This window comes from Pimephales promelas, chromosome 10, assembly GCF_988280905.1.
Source record: "Pimephales promelas chromosome 10, fPimPro1.hap1.1, whole genome shotgun sequence".
Lineage (NCBI taxonomy): Eukaryota > Metazoa > Chordata > Actinopteri > Cypriniformes > Leuciscidae > Pimephales > Pimephales promelas.
In genome coordinates this window covers 21,170,890-21,186,161 of record NC_142778.1, presented here as the reverse complement: position 1 = coordinate 21,186,161, position 15,272 = coordinate 21,170,890, and the positions used below count along the sequence as shown (strand labels likewise).

The 15,272-nt window shown below is 35.6% G+C and overlaps 1 protein-coding gene across 1 annotated transcript; it reads left to right on the top strand.

Annotated features, from left to right (window-relative positions):
• The first annotated feature begins 230 nt into the window (after window positions 1–230).
• Window positions 231–15,200, top strand: ddx11 (DEAD/H-box helicase 11). Its single transcript, XM_039654412.2, has 26 exons — window positions 231–894; window positions 983–1,192; window positions 2,390–2,476; window positions 2,943–3,079; window positions 3,156–3,207; window positions 3,292–3,399; window positions 4,964–5,051; window positions 5,189–5,397; window positions 5,474–5,626; window positions 6,178–6,224; window positions 7,914–7,993; window positions 8,081–8,122; window positions 8,213–8,280; window positions 8,903–8,941; window positions 9,022–9,142; window positions 9,474–9,602; window positions 9,681–9,793; window positions 9,932–10,004; window positions 10,094–10,197; window positions 12,822–12,971; window positions 13,043–13,111; window positions 13,504–13,604; window positions 13,840–13,924; window positions 14,006–14,081; window positions 14,361–14,515; window positions 15,063–15,200. Exons 1-26 carry the CDS (start codon window positions 766–768, stop codon window positions 15,096–15,098), a joined length of 2,661 nt encoding a protein of 886 aa, XP_039510346.2. The 5' UTR covers window positions 231–765; the 3' UTR covers window positions 15,099–15,200.
• Window positions 15,201–15,272: the final 72 nt, after the last annotated feature.

Genomic DNA, 15,272 nt, shown 5'->3' with positions numbered 1-15,272 from the left:
TAATAAAATATAATAATAAGATTATTTAAATTAAAATACACATTTTTATTTATACAACACACTTTAAAACAATACTAACATGTAACAAAAAGATAAAAAGTAGGTTACACATTAATAGTGTCAGAATTTACCCTTGGAGATAAGTACTAAAATTACCCAAATTAAAACTGAAATAAAACTAAATTAAATCAAAAATCTAATCAAATGAAAATAGCACATTCAAAATTACTGAAACTGAAAATATAAAAATAATTCAAAATAATATGAATACTTAAATAGTAGTATAAATACAAAATGAACACTGGGATAAATCATAAAATACAATAAAACATAACATAGCATATAAAATACAAATATACTGATCATGTTTAAACAAAAGAAATCAACGGAAGGCGTTCAAGAAAGGGTGAAAATCTCCAAACTCTGTTTTCGGTTTTTACGAAAGAGTGAAATTTGATGCGGGTCCCTAGCTTCTAAGAAAATTTCCCTGGTTTTCATTGGCTAAAGCAGAAGACTGGCGCGTTTGTTCGAGGAAGTTTACGCTGTTTTCTGTGATATGGATAAAAGCGATGTTTCTGTATAGCTATTTACTATTTCAATTCGATTTCAATGCAATGATTTAGATATGAATTTTTGAACTTCAAGTCATGTTGCGTTGACACGGTGATGAGTTTATTGTGTGTAACTGGCCCAAATGCAGTGCTGATCTGTTGAATTTATTGGGTGTTTCTGTATGTTGGAATAACCTGATCCCAGTTATATGATATGGAGAGCAAGAGCGGTCGGTTTCCTTTCCCCTTCCAGCCCTATCCTATTCAGGAGAGCTTCATGGAGGCACTTTACACTGCTCTTGATCAGGGGAAAATTGGTATATTCGAAAGTCCCACTGGCACGGTCAGTCTGCGCATGAGAACGGCTCATCTCATCACCATCTCCGTTCAGATGACTGGACGTTTGAGCTGTCTTGTGTTTGATCCTGCAGGGAAAGTCTCTGAGTCTTATATGCGGGGCACTGACGTGGCTGAGAGACCATGAGGAGAAGAAGAAACGAGAGGCTGCTAGACTTCTGGACAAACCGAAGGAGTGTGACCCCGTGAAGGAGAAGAACAGCAACAGCCAGCTATCAGAGCCAGACTGGGTGTCTGAGTTTGTGGAGAAGAAAGCAGAAAGAGACATGGTGAACAAGTTAAAGGTATGAGAACTGTATTACAGTACCTTATTACAGTTCATCAGTTCTCCAAGTCATGTGTTTCCAAGCAGGGGTTTTCATGCTAGAGGAAAAAGGAAAAAAATAAATAAAAAAAATAGTAATATTAAAATAATTCAATAAATAATTTGACTGAAAAATAATTTGATAAACAATTTTCCAAGTAAAATTTAATACAATTATTTTTTAATTTGTTATATATACAGTCAAACACCTATATTCAGACACCTTCAACACTTCTCACATTGTCACAGTTAATTCACTATAGTTTAGAAATGGCAATCAAATATTTCAATAACTCAGAGTTATCAAATCAGTTGATATTTTACTTGTTTTGGCCATCCTTCTGTTAGACTGTCTTACAAATGAATAAGATTGAATAGCTGTCTGCTGTTAAAATTAAATGCACATTTAGAATATACCAATTTAGGTCAACCCATTACCAAGCAATGCTTCAGTCTGTGATGTAAAAGGTTTGCATTAGCAGTTAAAGAAAAAACACTTAAAGTACATATAGTTCACCCAAAAATGAAAATTCTGTCAGTATTTACTCACCCTCATGTTGTTCCAAACCTCTATGTGTTTATTTGTTCTGCTATACACAAAGGAAGATATTTGGAAGAATGTTTAAATCAAACAGATTTCATTCCCCATTGACTACCATAGTAGGAAAAATACATACAATGGTAGTCAATGGGGAATGAGATCTGTTTGATTAAAACATTCTTCCAAATATCGTCCTTTGTGTTCAGCAGAACAAATAAACACATAGAGGTTTGGAACAACATGAGGGTGAGAATTTTCAGTTTTGGGTGAACTAACCCTTTAAGCAAAAGATGGTCATGTCAAGTTTCAGAATAATTTGTGGTCCCAAATTTTGATAAATTTTACTGGTAATCCACTGTATGAAGACTTTTTGGATATAATATGTTACAGTTTACTTTATTTTGCTCTCCTCGCTTACATAAATGAACTATAGTGTCCTGCACCCACTAGTAAAACAACTATTAAAAATTATATCTGGTGTCTGAATAATTTTTGGTGTGACTGTGTCATATGTATATGTATATCTAGCTGCCTTTCACAAGGATGATCATATGTGTAAGTCCATGGCATCTAAAAGATTGAAAACCCCTGTATATGAGAATTAAAAAAATCATCCTTGTCCTTAATTTAATTAAGGATGAAGAGCTGAAACGGAAGAAGCGTGAGGAGAGACTGGAGATGATCCGACACAATGCCCAGCTCAGATATGATATGAAGAGAAAAGTGAGTGCATGAGCAGTGGGATCTGAAAGACTGACATCTGGGGTAATACCTGGAAATAAACAAAACGTTTTAGGATTTAGAAACATTTAAAATGAAGAAAAGTAAAAAAAAAAAATGTTTGCAAATATTATTTTTTTTTAAATTGTATAGTATATAGCCATCACATATAAATACATTTAAATAAATAAAACAAGTGAGGATCTGCCTTATTTTAATTGCTCTTATGGATATATACCCAGATAAAGTTTGCAGCAGTTCTAGTCTTTCAGTCTTTAAATCTCATCTTAAAACGTATCTGTTTAGGCAAACTTTTATGTGATGTTTGTTGCTGTACTGGTTTTATTGTTTAATGTCATTGTTTTTATGGATTTTGTATGGTTTCATTGAGTGGCATGAAAGGCACCTATAAATATAATGTATAATATTGATAATAATAAAGTCATGTTACTCATTGCACCTTTAATAGGCCAATGAAGATGATGAGGCTGTAAAATTACTACAGCTCAGCAGAGAGGGGTTAGAGTCAGAAAGCCACGATCCAGAGGACGAGAGGCTTATTGTAGCAGAATATGAGAGTGATGATGAGGCCACGCCAAAGAGCAGGTATTGATTGTGTTTGTGGATGACTGGATGAGTGTGTGTCTCCCAGCTTTGAGTTCTCATAGCGTTCCCTCTACAGGCTGTGTGATGATGACGACGATGAAGATCTAGAAGAGGATCATGTCACTAAGGTGCATGTTTAAATACTCCCTGTGTTGGTGAACAAGGTGTTTGTTGTGCATGTTTAACAGTCTATTTGTTTTTTTTATCTTAAGATTTATTACTGTAGCCGAACTCACTCTCAGCTGGCTCAGTTTGTGCACGAGGTACAGAAGAGTCCATACGGGGCCGCTGTCCACTTGGTTAACCTGGGCTCTAGACAGGTAAACTTGCACCAGATTTACTCTTGCGATTACAGTATGACTGATTTATAAACACCTATATGTCATTATTGTATATACAATCTCTGTGGGTCTGTGATATCTTTTGAATGTTTGGAAATGAAGTCTCTGATGCTACATTTATTTGATATACATGATATATATATATATATATATATATATATTTATGTGTGTATAAGGGGATTTGGGCACCTCATTCTTAAACTCCTGTGAAACAAGAAGTTTCTTCTTTGATCCCATTTACTAGGGGTGCCAATAATTCTGACCACAACTATATATTTACTTTTTTGATGATTATATTAATATACAGTAAAAACAGTAATTTTGTGAAATATTATTGCAACTGTTTTCTACATTATTGTATGTTGAAAATATGATTTATTCCTGTGATGTAAAGCTGTATTTTCAGCATCATTACTTCAGTCTTCAGTGTCGCATTATCCTTCAGAAATCATTCTATTATGCTGATTTGATGCTCAAACATTTATTATTATCAATATTGGAAACGGTTGTGCTTCTTAATATTTTTGTGGAAACTGATAAAAAATTATAATTTTTAGTTTTTGCGACATTATAAATGTTTTTACGGTCACTTTTGATTAATTAAATTTTTTTACCAATTTTTAAAATACATTTTTTTTGGTAGTGTATAGTGCTGCAATTATACTAATAAATATATTTAACATGATAAAAATCATTATAATAAAAACTAATGAGTAGCTATAACCAGGATTATGCTTTTACATTTTTTTTTTTAATTTAATTTAATTTAATTTAAAGGGATGGTTAACCCAAAAATGAAAATTCTGTCGCACTTTAGATTAGGGTCATATTCTCCCTTATTATTAACTATGACATTTGCCACAATAAACTCCTAATTACTGCTTATTAATAGTTAGTAAGGTAGTTGTTAAGTTTAGGTATTGGTTAGACTAATTAATAGGGAGAATTGAACCCTAAACTAAAGTGTTACTGATAATTCGAGATGGTCCTCCTCACTGCAGAACATGATATCCAGGGAGAGGAGTTGGATCCAGATCAAACTGCTTCCACCTTACCTAATCCTACCCATCTCCACGCCCTGATCCCTAATCCTACCCATCTCCACCCCTTAAATCTGGATCCAACTCCGCAAAATTCCGTCATCATTTACTCACCCTTATGTTGTTCCAAACCTGTATTAGTTTTTTCTGCTAAACACAAAAGAAGATATTTTGTAGAAGGTTGGTAATCAAACAGTTGACGGTAGCAATTGAATTGAAAATGGCAATGGCTAACTGTCTGGTTACCAACATTTTGTTAAAATATCTTCTTTTGTGTTCAACAGAAGAGAGAAACTCACACAGGTATCAGAATGACATAAGGGGGAGTAAATTATGACAGAATTTAAATTTTGGGGAAAAATAACTTTAACTTAAATTTTTTACATTCTCTGAAGAGTCGCTGCTACGATGCTAGGCCACTTTTCAACAATAAATACTTATGAACACATTACCTTCATAAAAGGCAAAACAGATAATTTCTGTGTCATTTTTGCCCTTAATAGAATCTGTGCATCAATCCAGAGGTCACCCGGCTCGGAAACGTCCAAATGATGAACGACCGCTGTTTGGAAATGCAGAAAAACAAACATGGTCAGAAACATGAACACAATCTCAGCCAATTCAAACCTAGTGTTATTGCTACAGTATTTCAAATGACCCAATGATTACACAATCTGGAGAGAATGACATAATGAGGAAAAGGTTGAAGTTCTGACCTCCATCTGCAGAGAAGCGAGAAAAAGCACCAGACTTGGAGCCGAAGCGGCGTCGAGGTGATGTCAAGGCGACGTGTGCCTTCTCGGGTTTTGAGAATTTGATGGCGATGAGGGATGAAGTGCTGGTGAAGGTGCGAGACGTGGAGCAGCTCCTACAGCACGGGCGGGAAACACACACGTGTCCTTACTACAGCACACGGATGGCCATACCTGCAGCTCAGGTACACACATACCCGCTGGAATACACTCTCATTCATATAAAACTGTGTGCATTCAGTCTTTCTCTCTTTTTCTCAGGTGGTGGTATTGCCGTATCAGTCGTTGCTCCATGCTTCCACCCGCAAAGCGTCGGGGATCAAACTAAAGGATCAGATTGTCATTATAGATGAGGCTCATAATCTGACTGACACCATCTCAGCCATACACAGTACAGAAATCAGTGGAGCACAGGTACAACTCACTGATCTGATTTAGAGAACTCAAGACTAGTTAAAGTTATGGGACTCGACTGTCTTTGGACTCGGTCTCGACTCGCACTTGACCCTCTATGGTCTCGTTCTCGACTTGGACTCGAGTGAGCTGGTCTCGACTACAACACTGCGTATATCGTCACGGGTTGCTATTTCATAATTGCGGTTACGATATGGTGTGAACGGAACGCGGCATAAGCTCGTTGTTTTGATTCAGGAGGAACTGTAAAAGGAGGCTGCCGTTTGTGGCTTACTGTCTACAACTCTGCATAGCCTTACAGAACTCACTGATGGTGTTTGATGTCTGGTGTGTTTGGAAATAGATATGTTGACAGGCAGGTAGGACATTGTATCATTGCATTCGGACCAAATGCAGTAATTGGACGTGCATTTTTTTTGGTTCGGAGATAACCATAGAAGATATACGCACGTATTGAAATATTTAGAACACTTCTATTATTGAGTGCTTTCAGGATGTGAAGAAAAAATGCCTACCCTACCTTTAACTAATGTGCATTTCTTATTTTTCAGCTCTGCAGGGCTCATTCACAGCTCTCTCAGTACTGTGAGCGCTACAGGTAAAAAAACAAACAAACACATTTCACATGTTATTGAGGGTGATCATTTCATTCCGGTCCAAACCCTTATGACTTTTTTTCTTCTGTGGGACACAATAGGAGAACTTTTGAAGAATGTTCGCACACTGAAAATGAATGGGACTAATGCTGTTGAGCACCAAAATGTTTTTTTTCTTTTATGTTCACCAAGACTGCATTTATCTGATAAAAATATATATATTAAAAAACAGTAATATTATTAAATGAATTATATTATTACTGCTGTGAAATATTATTAAAATTGATAAGAACTGCTTTCTACGGAAGCCCTGAACCGCAACCTAAAAAAAAAAAAAGTCAGCAAAAAAAAAAAAAAATCTGTAAAAAAAAAAAAAAAAATCTGTAAAAAAAATAAATAATAAAATCTAGCATTTCGAGATTAAAGTCGAAATGTTTCGAGATTAAAGTCGGAATGTTTCGAGATTAAAGTCGGAATGTTTCGAGATTAAAGTCGAAACATTGTGCATTCATAACAGTGCGCGTCCACTGGCTCAGAGCACACGCGTGTGCGTGTGAAGTCGAACTGCCATGGATAAACCCAAAATAGTAGCTTTTTACTTTTATCTGAATTACTTATCTTACTTTATCGTTATAAAATATAATGCGCCGGAATAGACTTTAGCCTATAGGAAAACCAACACGGAAAACACTTTTCAGACTGGATGGAGAAATCCAGCTTTATGAATGAATGAATGAATAGGGCATTTATATAGCGCTTTCATATGCCTACACTCAAAGTGCTTTACAATCATATCAGAGAATCTCTCCTCAACCATAAGTGGTTATTAAATCACAGGATCCGGCCAAATGATTGGATACAGAATGATGCACTTAAAATGTATCCAGAGCGTATTTACGTTGAAGAGGGAGACCGAACAGTACTGTTGTGTTCTCGACCCAGATAGTGTTGACTAGACGAGCACGAAAACACCTCAGAAACACTGCCACTAGCACGTGTGACGTGTGTAGAATTTTGTTGAAAGCCCAGATAAAAGTAAAAAGCTACTATTTTGGGTTTATCCATGGCAGTTCGACTTCACACACACACACACGCGTGCGCGCTCTGAGCCAGTGGACGCGCACTGTTATGAATGCACAATGTTTCAACTTTAATCTCGAAACATTTCGACTTTAATCTCGAAACATTCCGACTTTAATCTCGAAACATTTCGACTTTAATCTCGAAACATTCCGACTTTAATCTCGAAACATTTCGACTTTAATCTCGAAACATTTCGACTTTAATCTCGAAATGCTAGATTTTTTTTTTTTTTTTACAGATTTTTTTTTTTTTTTACAGATTTTTTTTTTTTTTTTACAGATTTTCTTTTTTTTTTTTTAGGTTGCGGTTCAGGGCTTCTGTAGCTTTCTTAGAAGCAGAACAAGAAGTTTTTCCGCTATATAAATATACTTGAGTAAGAACTGATTTTAAACTAATTTATTCCTGTGATGCAAAGCTGAATTTTCAGCAACATTACTTTTGTCTTCAGTGTCACATGATCCTTCAGAAATCATGCTAATATGCTGATTTTCTGCTCAAGAAACACACAAAAGTACTGAAATTGAAGTCAGCTAGAGTAATGTTTTTAGACATCAGATGATATTATCATTATGATTTACTGTACATGTCATTGTGTCGGATGGCTGCAGAAGTCGACTGAAGGCGAAAAATCTGATGTACATCAAACAGATCCTCTTTGTGTTGGAGGGGCTTGTGCGAACACTTGGAGGTAAGCTGTGCGCTGCATTGTTTTGTTTGTGTATTATCTTGTTCATCTGGTTTTATCTAGCTGATTACTGTCATTTCACGTGAACAGGTAAAGTGGGTCAGAATCCGAACACTCAGTTCTGCCAAACAGGTAAACAAGCACAACGTGCATAGAAACTTTTCCTCCTTCATGAAGTATTTCTAAAATGTTCTTTTGGTTTTGAATTTCTTTACACAACAGGAAGTGAGCTGCTGACTATCAACGACTTCCTGTTTAAGGCTCAAGTTGATAACATAAACCTCTTTAAGGTATTACTCCAACACTTGTGTTATTATGTACTATTATAATATATATTCATATTTTGAATTAGCTTTTATTTTTAACTCTTGTAATTTTGTTATGTGCTTTTATCAGTAAGTTTTTCATCTTATATTGTAAACTTGAGTTTAGAGCCAGACCGATATATCGGCAGCCGGATATTATCGGCCGATATTAGGCATTTTCCAAACTATCGGTATCGGCAGTTATAATGGCGATAAATGAATATTTCAAAGATAAAATAAAAACGGACGAAACACGCTTTACCCATGTCATGAGTGTTGGAGTTGTATAGTTTGTCCACCAGAGGGAACTCTACACAGTTCCTGTTGGCAACACTCGTTGAGTTGGTCATGAGACATACATTGCTTGAATAACAATTAAAAGAACATCCCCATTAAAACCGATTTTTTTTTAAATAAAAAATCCTTCAAAATCCTCTATCGGTCGGGCTCTACTTCAGTGAACAATAACAAATTTTAATAGTTTTAGTTAATAACATCATCACTGCAAAAATTTCATTGGTACATTCCGGAAACAAAAACATGTTGTTATTAATAATATTAATTTGACTGGTATAATTCTTAACGTGGTTTAATCTGTCTTTTGAAGGTTCAGAAATATTTTGAGAGGAGCATGATCAGCCGAAAGGTCAGTACGAGAACACATTTATAAATTTATTTTAACGAGTGTACATAAACACACACACTGATGATCTGTCCTGTGTGTAGCTGTGTGGATTTGTGGAAAAATATGAAGGCAGCGGTGTAAACACACACTCGAAGAACAAAGAGAACCGTCGCATAGAAGGACTCGGGCGTTTCCTGCAGACACTTCAGAACAAACCCACAGGTACAAACTGTTCTTCGTAAACATTTAGGATGTGTTCACAATTGTCAGGTTTGCTTTGATTAAAACGAACTTTGGTGCGACTGCTCTGTTCGTAAAGTTCATTTGAATAAGTGCGAATCCTGGTGCACTCCAAACCAAGTGGACCGAGACAGTGTAAAGCTAAGCGAACCATGACTTAATGTGTTATTTTTTACTTTTTTGTTCTGGACCAAAAGAACCAAACTACAAGTGTGTAGTTAGTTAACGGTGTTTTAGTTCCTCATTATATAACCTGGTGTTGGAGGAGAAGAAGCACTCAGACGATGTAAAACCTGTATTTTTGATGTTCTAGATGTTTTAGATCAGCAGGTGGCAGTAGAGGACAAACCAATCATGGCTTCTCCAATGATGCTGGTTGAAAGTTTCCTATTTGCCCTCACTAACGCCAACAAAGACGGACGAGTCGTGATACAAAGGCAGGGTTAGTGGAGTATTTGATCATCTGAACATGATGCACATGAATTTTTCTCTCATAAATAATTAGCCTTTCTTTCTCCAGCATGTCTTGCCCAGAGCAGTGTGAAGTTTCTCCTGCTGAATGCTGCAGTTCACTTCGCACAGATCGTTCAGGAGTGCAGGGCTGTGATCATCGCCGGGGGAACCATGCAACCCGTCAGTACACACACAGACTATTGGAGACGGTGACACAGCTGTCTCGCTTATATAACCTAACTAACACATTAAAGTCTCTCGGTGTGTAGAATATCACTCTGAAAGCAAGAGTGATTTTTTTATGTTACTGTTTTGCAGGTTGCGGATTTCAAAGAGCAGCTTCTATTTTCCGCAGGGGTCACAGAAGACCGTATTTTAGAGTTCTCGTGTGGTGAGTTAACGTTATTGTGCTCATTTCTGCTTAGCTTACACTTTGCAATGTTGCTAACTATGTGTGTAACTGTTGCATAATGGCTTCAGGTCATGTCATACCCCCTGAGAACATCCTACCCATAATCCTTTGCGCCGGCCCCTCGGGACAACAGTTGGAGTTCACTTTTCAAACTAGAGACACTCCGCAGATGGTAAAACCTACATGTGCAAGGCAAAAATACCACAGATGGTTGCATGCAAACACAAAAATCGCCTTGTTTTTAATTATGGCCAAAAATACACATCAATATGGTGACCAGGAGGGGACATGTTTGGTTCACTTAGTTTTGTCATATAGCCACACAATAATATAGCCTAGGCCTACAAGAAAATGTTGTTTTTGTAAATTAATATTTATAAATATTTGTAAATCCCATAGTCTTTTTTTTATCATTTATATTTTATTGTCATTTTTTTCCGCAGTATGAATTTTACAGTACAACGGGGCATACATATACAATGTTCAAAGACTTTTTCTTGATTTTCCTTGAAAGCCCTTAATGGTAAGACATTTTTGACACATAAACCAAAGAAAAACACAAATCCCATAGTCTTTTAAATCCATTCACTGATGGCACTGTTTTATTCATTATTCTTATTAATATATTTGAATAAAACAATTTTTTAGGCCTATCTTTTTATAATTATTGCTATGTGGGCTATAGGGGTGTAACGGTTCAAATTACTCACGGCTCGGTTTTTATCACAGATTTAGGGTCACCGTTTCAGTACGGTACGGTATGTGCTATGTTCAGGGAAAAAAGGATTACTGTCAGATAAAATAATCAAACTACAAGCAACGGCACAAATAAATACAATAGAGTAAAGATACAAGTAAAATCAACTATGCTTTTAAGGGTTTTCAAGTAAACAAATGTAAAACAACATTGCATCTAATCTCCACTGTATAAATTAAATAAAGATACATCATTATTCAAGTTACAAAATCTGTTCAGTCACGAGAAGTGAGTGATTTCCTTGCCTTTTGTTGTTTGATTAAGATTAAAAACTTAGCAGGAATATTATGCTTCTGTCACTTTAAGACACACATCCAAAATACTGACTGACAAACAAGAATAGATTTAAAAGATGATGAGATTAATAAAATGTTTTTTTGTTTTGTTTTTTTTGTAGCTTAAATATTCTTTTAACAATATACCCCCGGTTTCACAGATAAGGCTTAAGTTAGTGCCAGACTAAAATGCATGCTTGAGCTGTTTTAACTGAAAGCAACTTGCACTGACATATTTTAAAATATGTCTCATGATGCACATCAGTAATGTTTTTTATTTACTAAGGCACGTTTATAATAGCTACTTAAATGTCCTAATTGAACCAATGACTAATCCTGGGTTAATCTGTCTGTGAGACTGGGCTAGGCCCATAGCCTATTAATTAGGGCTGTGCAAAAATTAATTGCGATTAATCGCATCCAAAATAAAAGTCTGTGTTTACATAATATATTTGTGTGTGCTGTATATAATTATTTTGTATATATAAATACACACACATGCATGTATATATTTAAGAAAATGTGTTATTCATATATAAAATATTTTTAGAATATAGATTATGTATTTATATCTATATATATATACAGAATTTAAGTGCAAATAATTCTTAAATATATACATGCATGCATAGGTATTTATATAGACAAAATAATTATATACAGCACACACAAATATATTATGTAAATACAGACTTTTATTTTGGATGCGATTAATCGCAATTAATTTTTGCACAGCCCTACTATTAATACTAAATTATTCAAACTTTATTCAAATGCTGTCATGGGCACAAACCTGATACATTTGTAAATAAAAAACAGACACGCATTTATCATTACATGCTGGCTTAGCCTACATAAATACACTCATAAAAGTCCAAACTTGATTGGCATAATGGGGCATTTACTAATGTCATTTTACGTAACATAATATACAGAATATTAATTACCTATAATATATATAGATACATGAATTTAAGGGGAAAATAAAGCAAATACTGTACATATCAATTAATAAAAAATACCCATAATATTAGTAATACTACTACTACGTACTAATAATATACAAAATACTACATAAAAATAAATGATTCGTGAATGGATTTAAAATACTATGGGATGGATAATGTTTTCTTGGGATATTCTTATTATACATATTCTTTTAACATTTATTGATAACGACAAACTTCATTTGAATGCTGCCTAGGCAACATTGTGCACAATATAATATAATATAGGCTAATAGTACAAAATAGGTTAATATAATCCTTTCTAAATTCAAAATAAAATAATCACAGCTTGCCACACAGCTTGTTATGCAGGTTTGTTTGCGCATTAAACTTGTAACCACAAGAAAAATGTTGTTCCCTCAACATAGGATCTCAAGGCCACAAATGAATATCTCGTGGCCATGATTAATTATCACGTTCCAATGAGTTAATATGTCGTGGCCAAGACAAAACTAAGAAAACCGAACATGTCTTCTATGGTTATGTTGGGGGGGATTACAAGAAACATGTAATTGTAATCTGATTACTTTTTCCAAGTAACGAGTAGTAATGCAATGCATTACTTTCCATAAAAGTAACTAACGTAATAAGTTACTTTTTTTAGGGAGTAATGCAATATTCATTACTTTCCGCAACATTGGTTATGATTTAATTTTCGTACAAAATGATTCTGTATAATCAATGATAGACTGAAAAAACAGGGAAATAACAAAAATATGTTGATCAGCATGATCTTTTTACCCGTTTCCTATATTAGATGGAGGAGACAGGCCGTGTTCTATCAAACCTCTGTAACATAGTGCCAGGGGGCGTAGTCTGTTTCTTCCCCTCCTACGAATATGAGAAGAGGATTCTGGGACACTGGGAGAGCACTGGTGTCCTCCAGCGGCTACAGTCTAAGAAAAAGGTACACAAATGGCAACACTGACATTCAAAGTCAGTTTATACTCGAGTTAAGATGCTCTCTGTGTGTTTCAGATTTTCCAGGAGCCGAAAAAAGCCTCTCAGGTTGAGCAAGTGCTCACTGACTATTCCAAGTGTATACAGGTGTGTTATATTACTATACTTATATTACGCGCAAACACTACCGTGCCTCATGCAGTAAATCCGAATATAGCACTTTATATACAATACAGATAGTTTCAAAAGCAGCATCACGTGAATTAACAGGAAAATAACAGTTTTATGGTCAAATTCATCAGTTAAGAAATCAATACAATTTTAGCTGAAAAAGCAGCTCTACAGATGACAATGTCATTATTCAGCACAGTTTAATTCAATGCTGTTTCCATTTAGTTCAATAACTTTCAATATCGGTGCGGGTTCAAATTTTGTTGTCATCCGATAGTAACAGTCCAGTAAATTTGATAATATTGAGGCACATTAATTGTCTTTCAAACGATTTTTATAGTGTAAAATATTTTTTTTAATTCATCCAGCGCTGCAGTAATGCCAGCAGTGCCCAGACGGGGGCGCTGCTATTCTCTGTAGTCGGAGGGAAAATGAGTGAAGGAATCAACTTCTCTGATGACCTGGGCAGGTGTGTACTACTAGCACTATGTTCTGATAGAATACCACACTATTGCAGTATGTATCCACCTTATTTTAAACATATTTAATACTAGAATGGCTTTTATTCGAAAGTACATATTACGCATTAAACATTAAAAATGATTGAACAGAGAAATGAGGCCTATTCCAAATATCATCAATGAAAGCATGTTCTTATTTAATGGTTAAATGAAACAGCTTTTTGCATTTATGGATGTGTTTAGATGTATCGTTATGGTTGGAATGCCGTATCCCAACATAAAGTCGCCAGAGCTGCAAGAGAAGATGGCTTACCTGGACAAGCACATGGTGAGACGTCATATGGGATGGTGCAGATGTGAACTTGCAAAAGCAAATCGGCCATTTCTAACCCTCTCCCTTCTGTTTCAGCCTCACATTAGTGGTAAAAGTCCCGGGAAGGCTTTGGTTGAGGGTCTGTGCATGAAAGCTGTCAATCAATCTATTGGTGGGTGGAGCCACATTCTCAAGACCGCCTGTGTTTCACAAAGGGGAAACTAATGCAGTTTGTTTAAACACATTGTCTGAAATAAGAATACTTGCATACTAGCGTAGTATGTTTATTATTTCTATTTAACACTATTACCACAACTATAAAGACATAAAAAGATATATTAAGCTATATGCAATCTGCCATTTAACAGTTCAAGTTTAAGATGGTTAGTAGCTGATAAAACAGAGTGCGGCACAATTTAACACATTTGTTTCTGACTTCTTACCCCTCCAGGTCGTGCGATCCGACATCGTGGCGATTACGCCTGCATAGTGTTGTGCGACCATCGGTACGCCCGATCGGGCACACTGCAGAAACTTCCTCAATGGATTCGTTCCAGCACTCACACGCACACAACGTTTGGTCCCGCCTTCGCCAGCGTCAGGAAGGTAAGCATACTGCATATTGTGCAGTATGTATCCATATTTATATGGATTTCTTATTTTACGAGCTTTAAGGTCAAAGCAAAGTCAGCTATAAATATATCAAGACAGTCATAAATATAAGTATTGTTATTTTACTGTTATTATTATTCAATATTTGTATTTTATTTTACAGTACAATGGTAGTATGTCTTTGATTTGTTTAATTTGTACAATTTAAATAATAAAATAAAAAAAGATTTTAAATAATAGTATTTATTATTATAATAATTATAGTGAATATGTGAATTTGTCCTTAGCTGATCACCTGCCTCATGCATACTACATTGAGCTTTATTTCTAAATTAGCAGGTAGGATGTCAATCTCGTAGACTGCGATAGACAGGAGCACGTGAAGTGCGATTGAGTGTCTCTCCAGCTGTGCGCTCTTTTAATGAGACAGACGTTCTCCAGCTGTGCTCTCTGTAAGAACGTCTGTTCTAATGACAGGAAGCGGATGATGACAGGATGAGAAGGATTTGTTAGCAGTCTGATCCTTTATTTGTTTCCGCAGTTTTTCCTGGAGAAGCGACAGAGCCCGCCACTCTGAGGCCATCGACTCGACAGCGTGTAAAAGTACTCTGCATTATCAATGTTTGTATGATTACTCTGGCCTTGTGAATTGTTGCGTTCTGCCACTTCTGTTCTCATGTGTTTTTAGGTTCAGTTCTTGACTTTCATTGAAATGAAAGCTCATTTTCACAAAACCACAATGTGAAGCCAA

Coding starts and splice junctions, on each gene's coding strand:
- ddx11 (XM_039654412.2), top strand. CDS start 766: ATGGAGAGCAAGAGCGGTCGGTTTCCTTTCCCCTTCCAGCCCTATCCT. Junction 5,052..5,188: donor AATGCAGAAAAACAAACATG/GTCAGAAACATG, acceptor CTCCATCTGCAG/AGAAGCGAGAAAAAGCACCA. Junction 13,925..14,005: donor CTTACCTGGACAAGCACATG/GTGAGACGTCAT, acceptor CTTCTGTTTCAG/CCTCACATTAGTGGTAAAAG.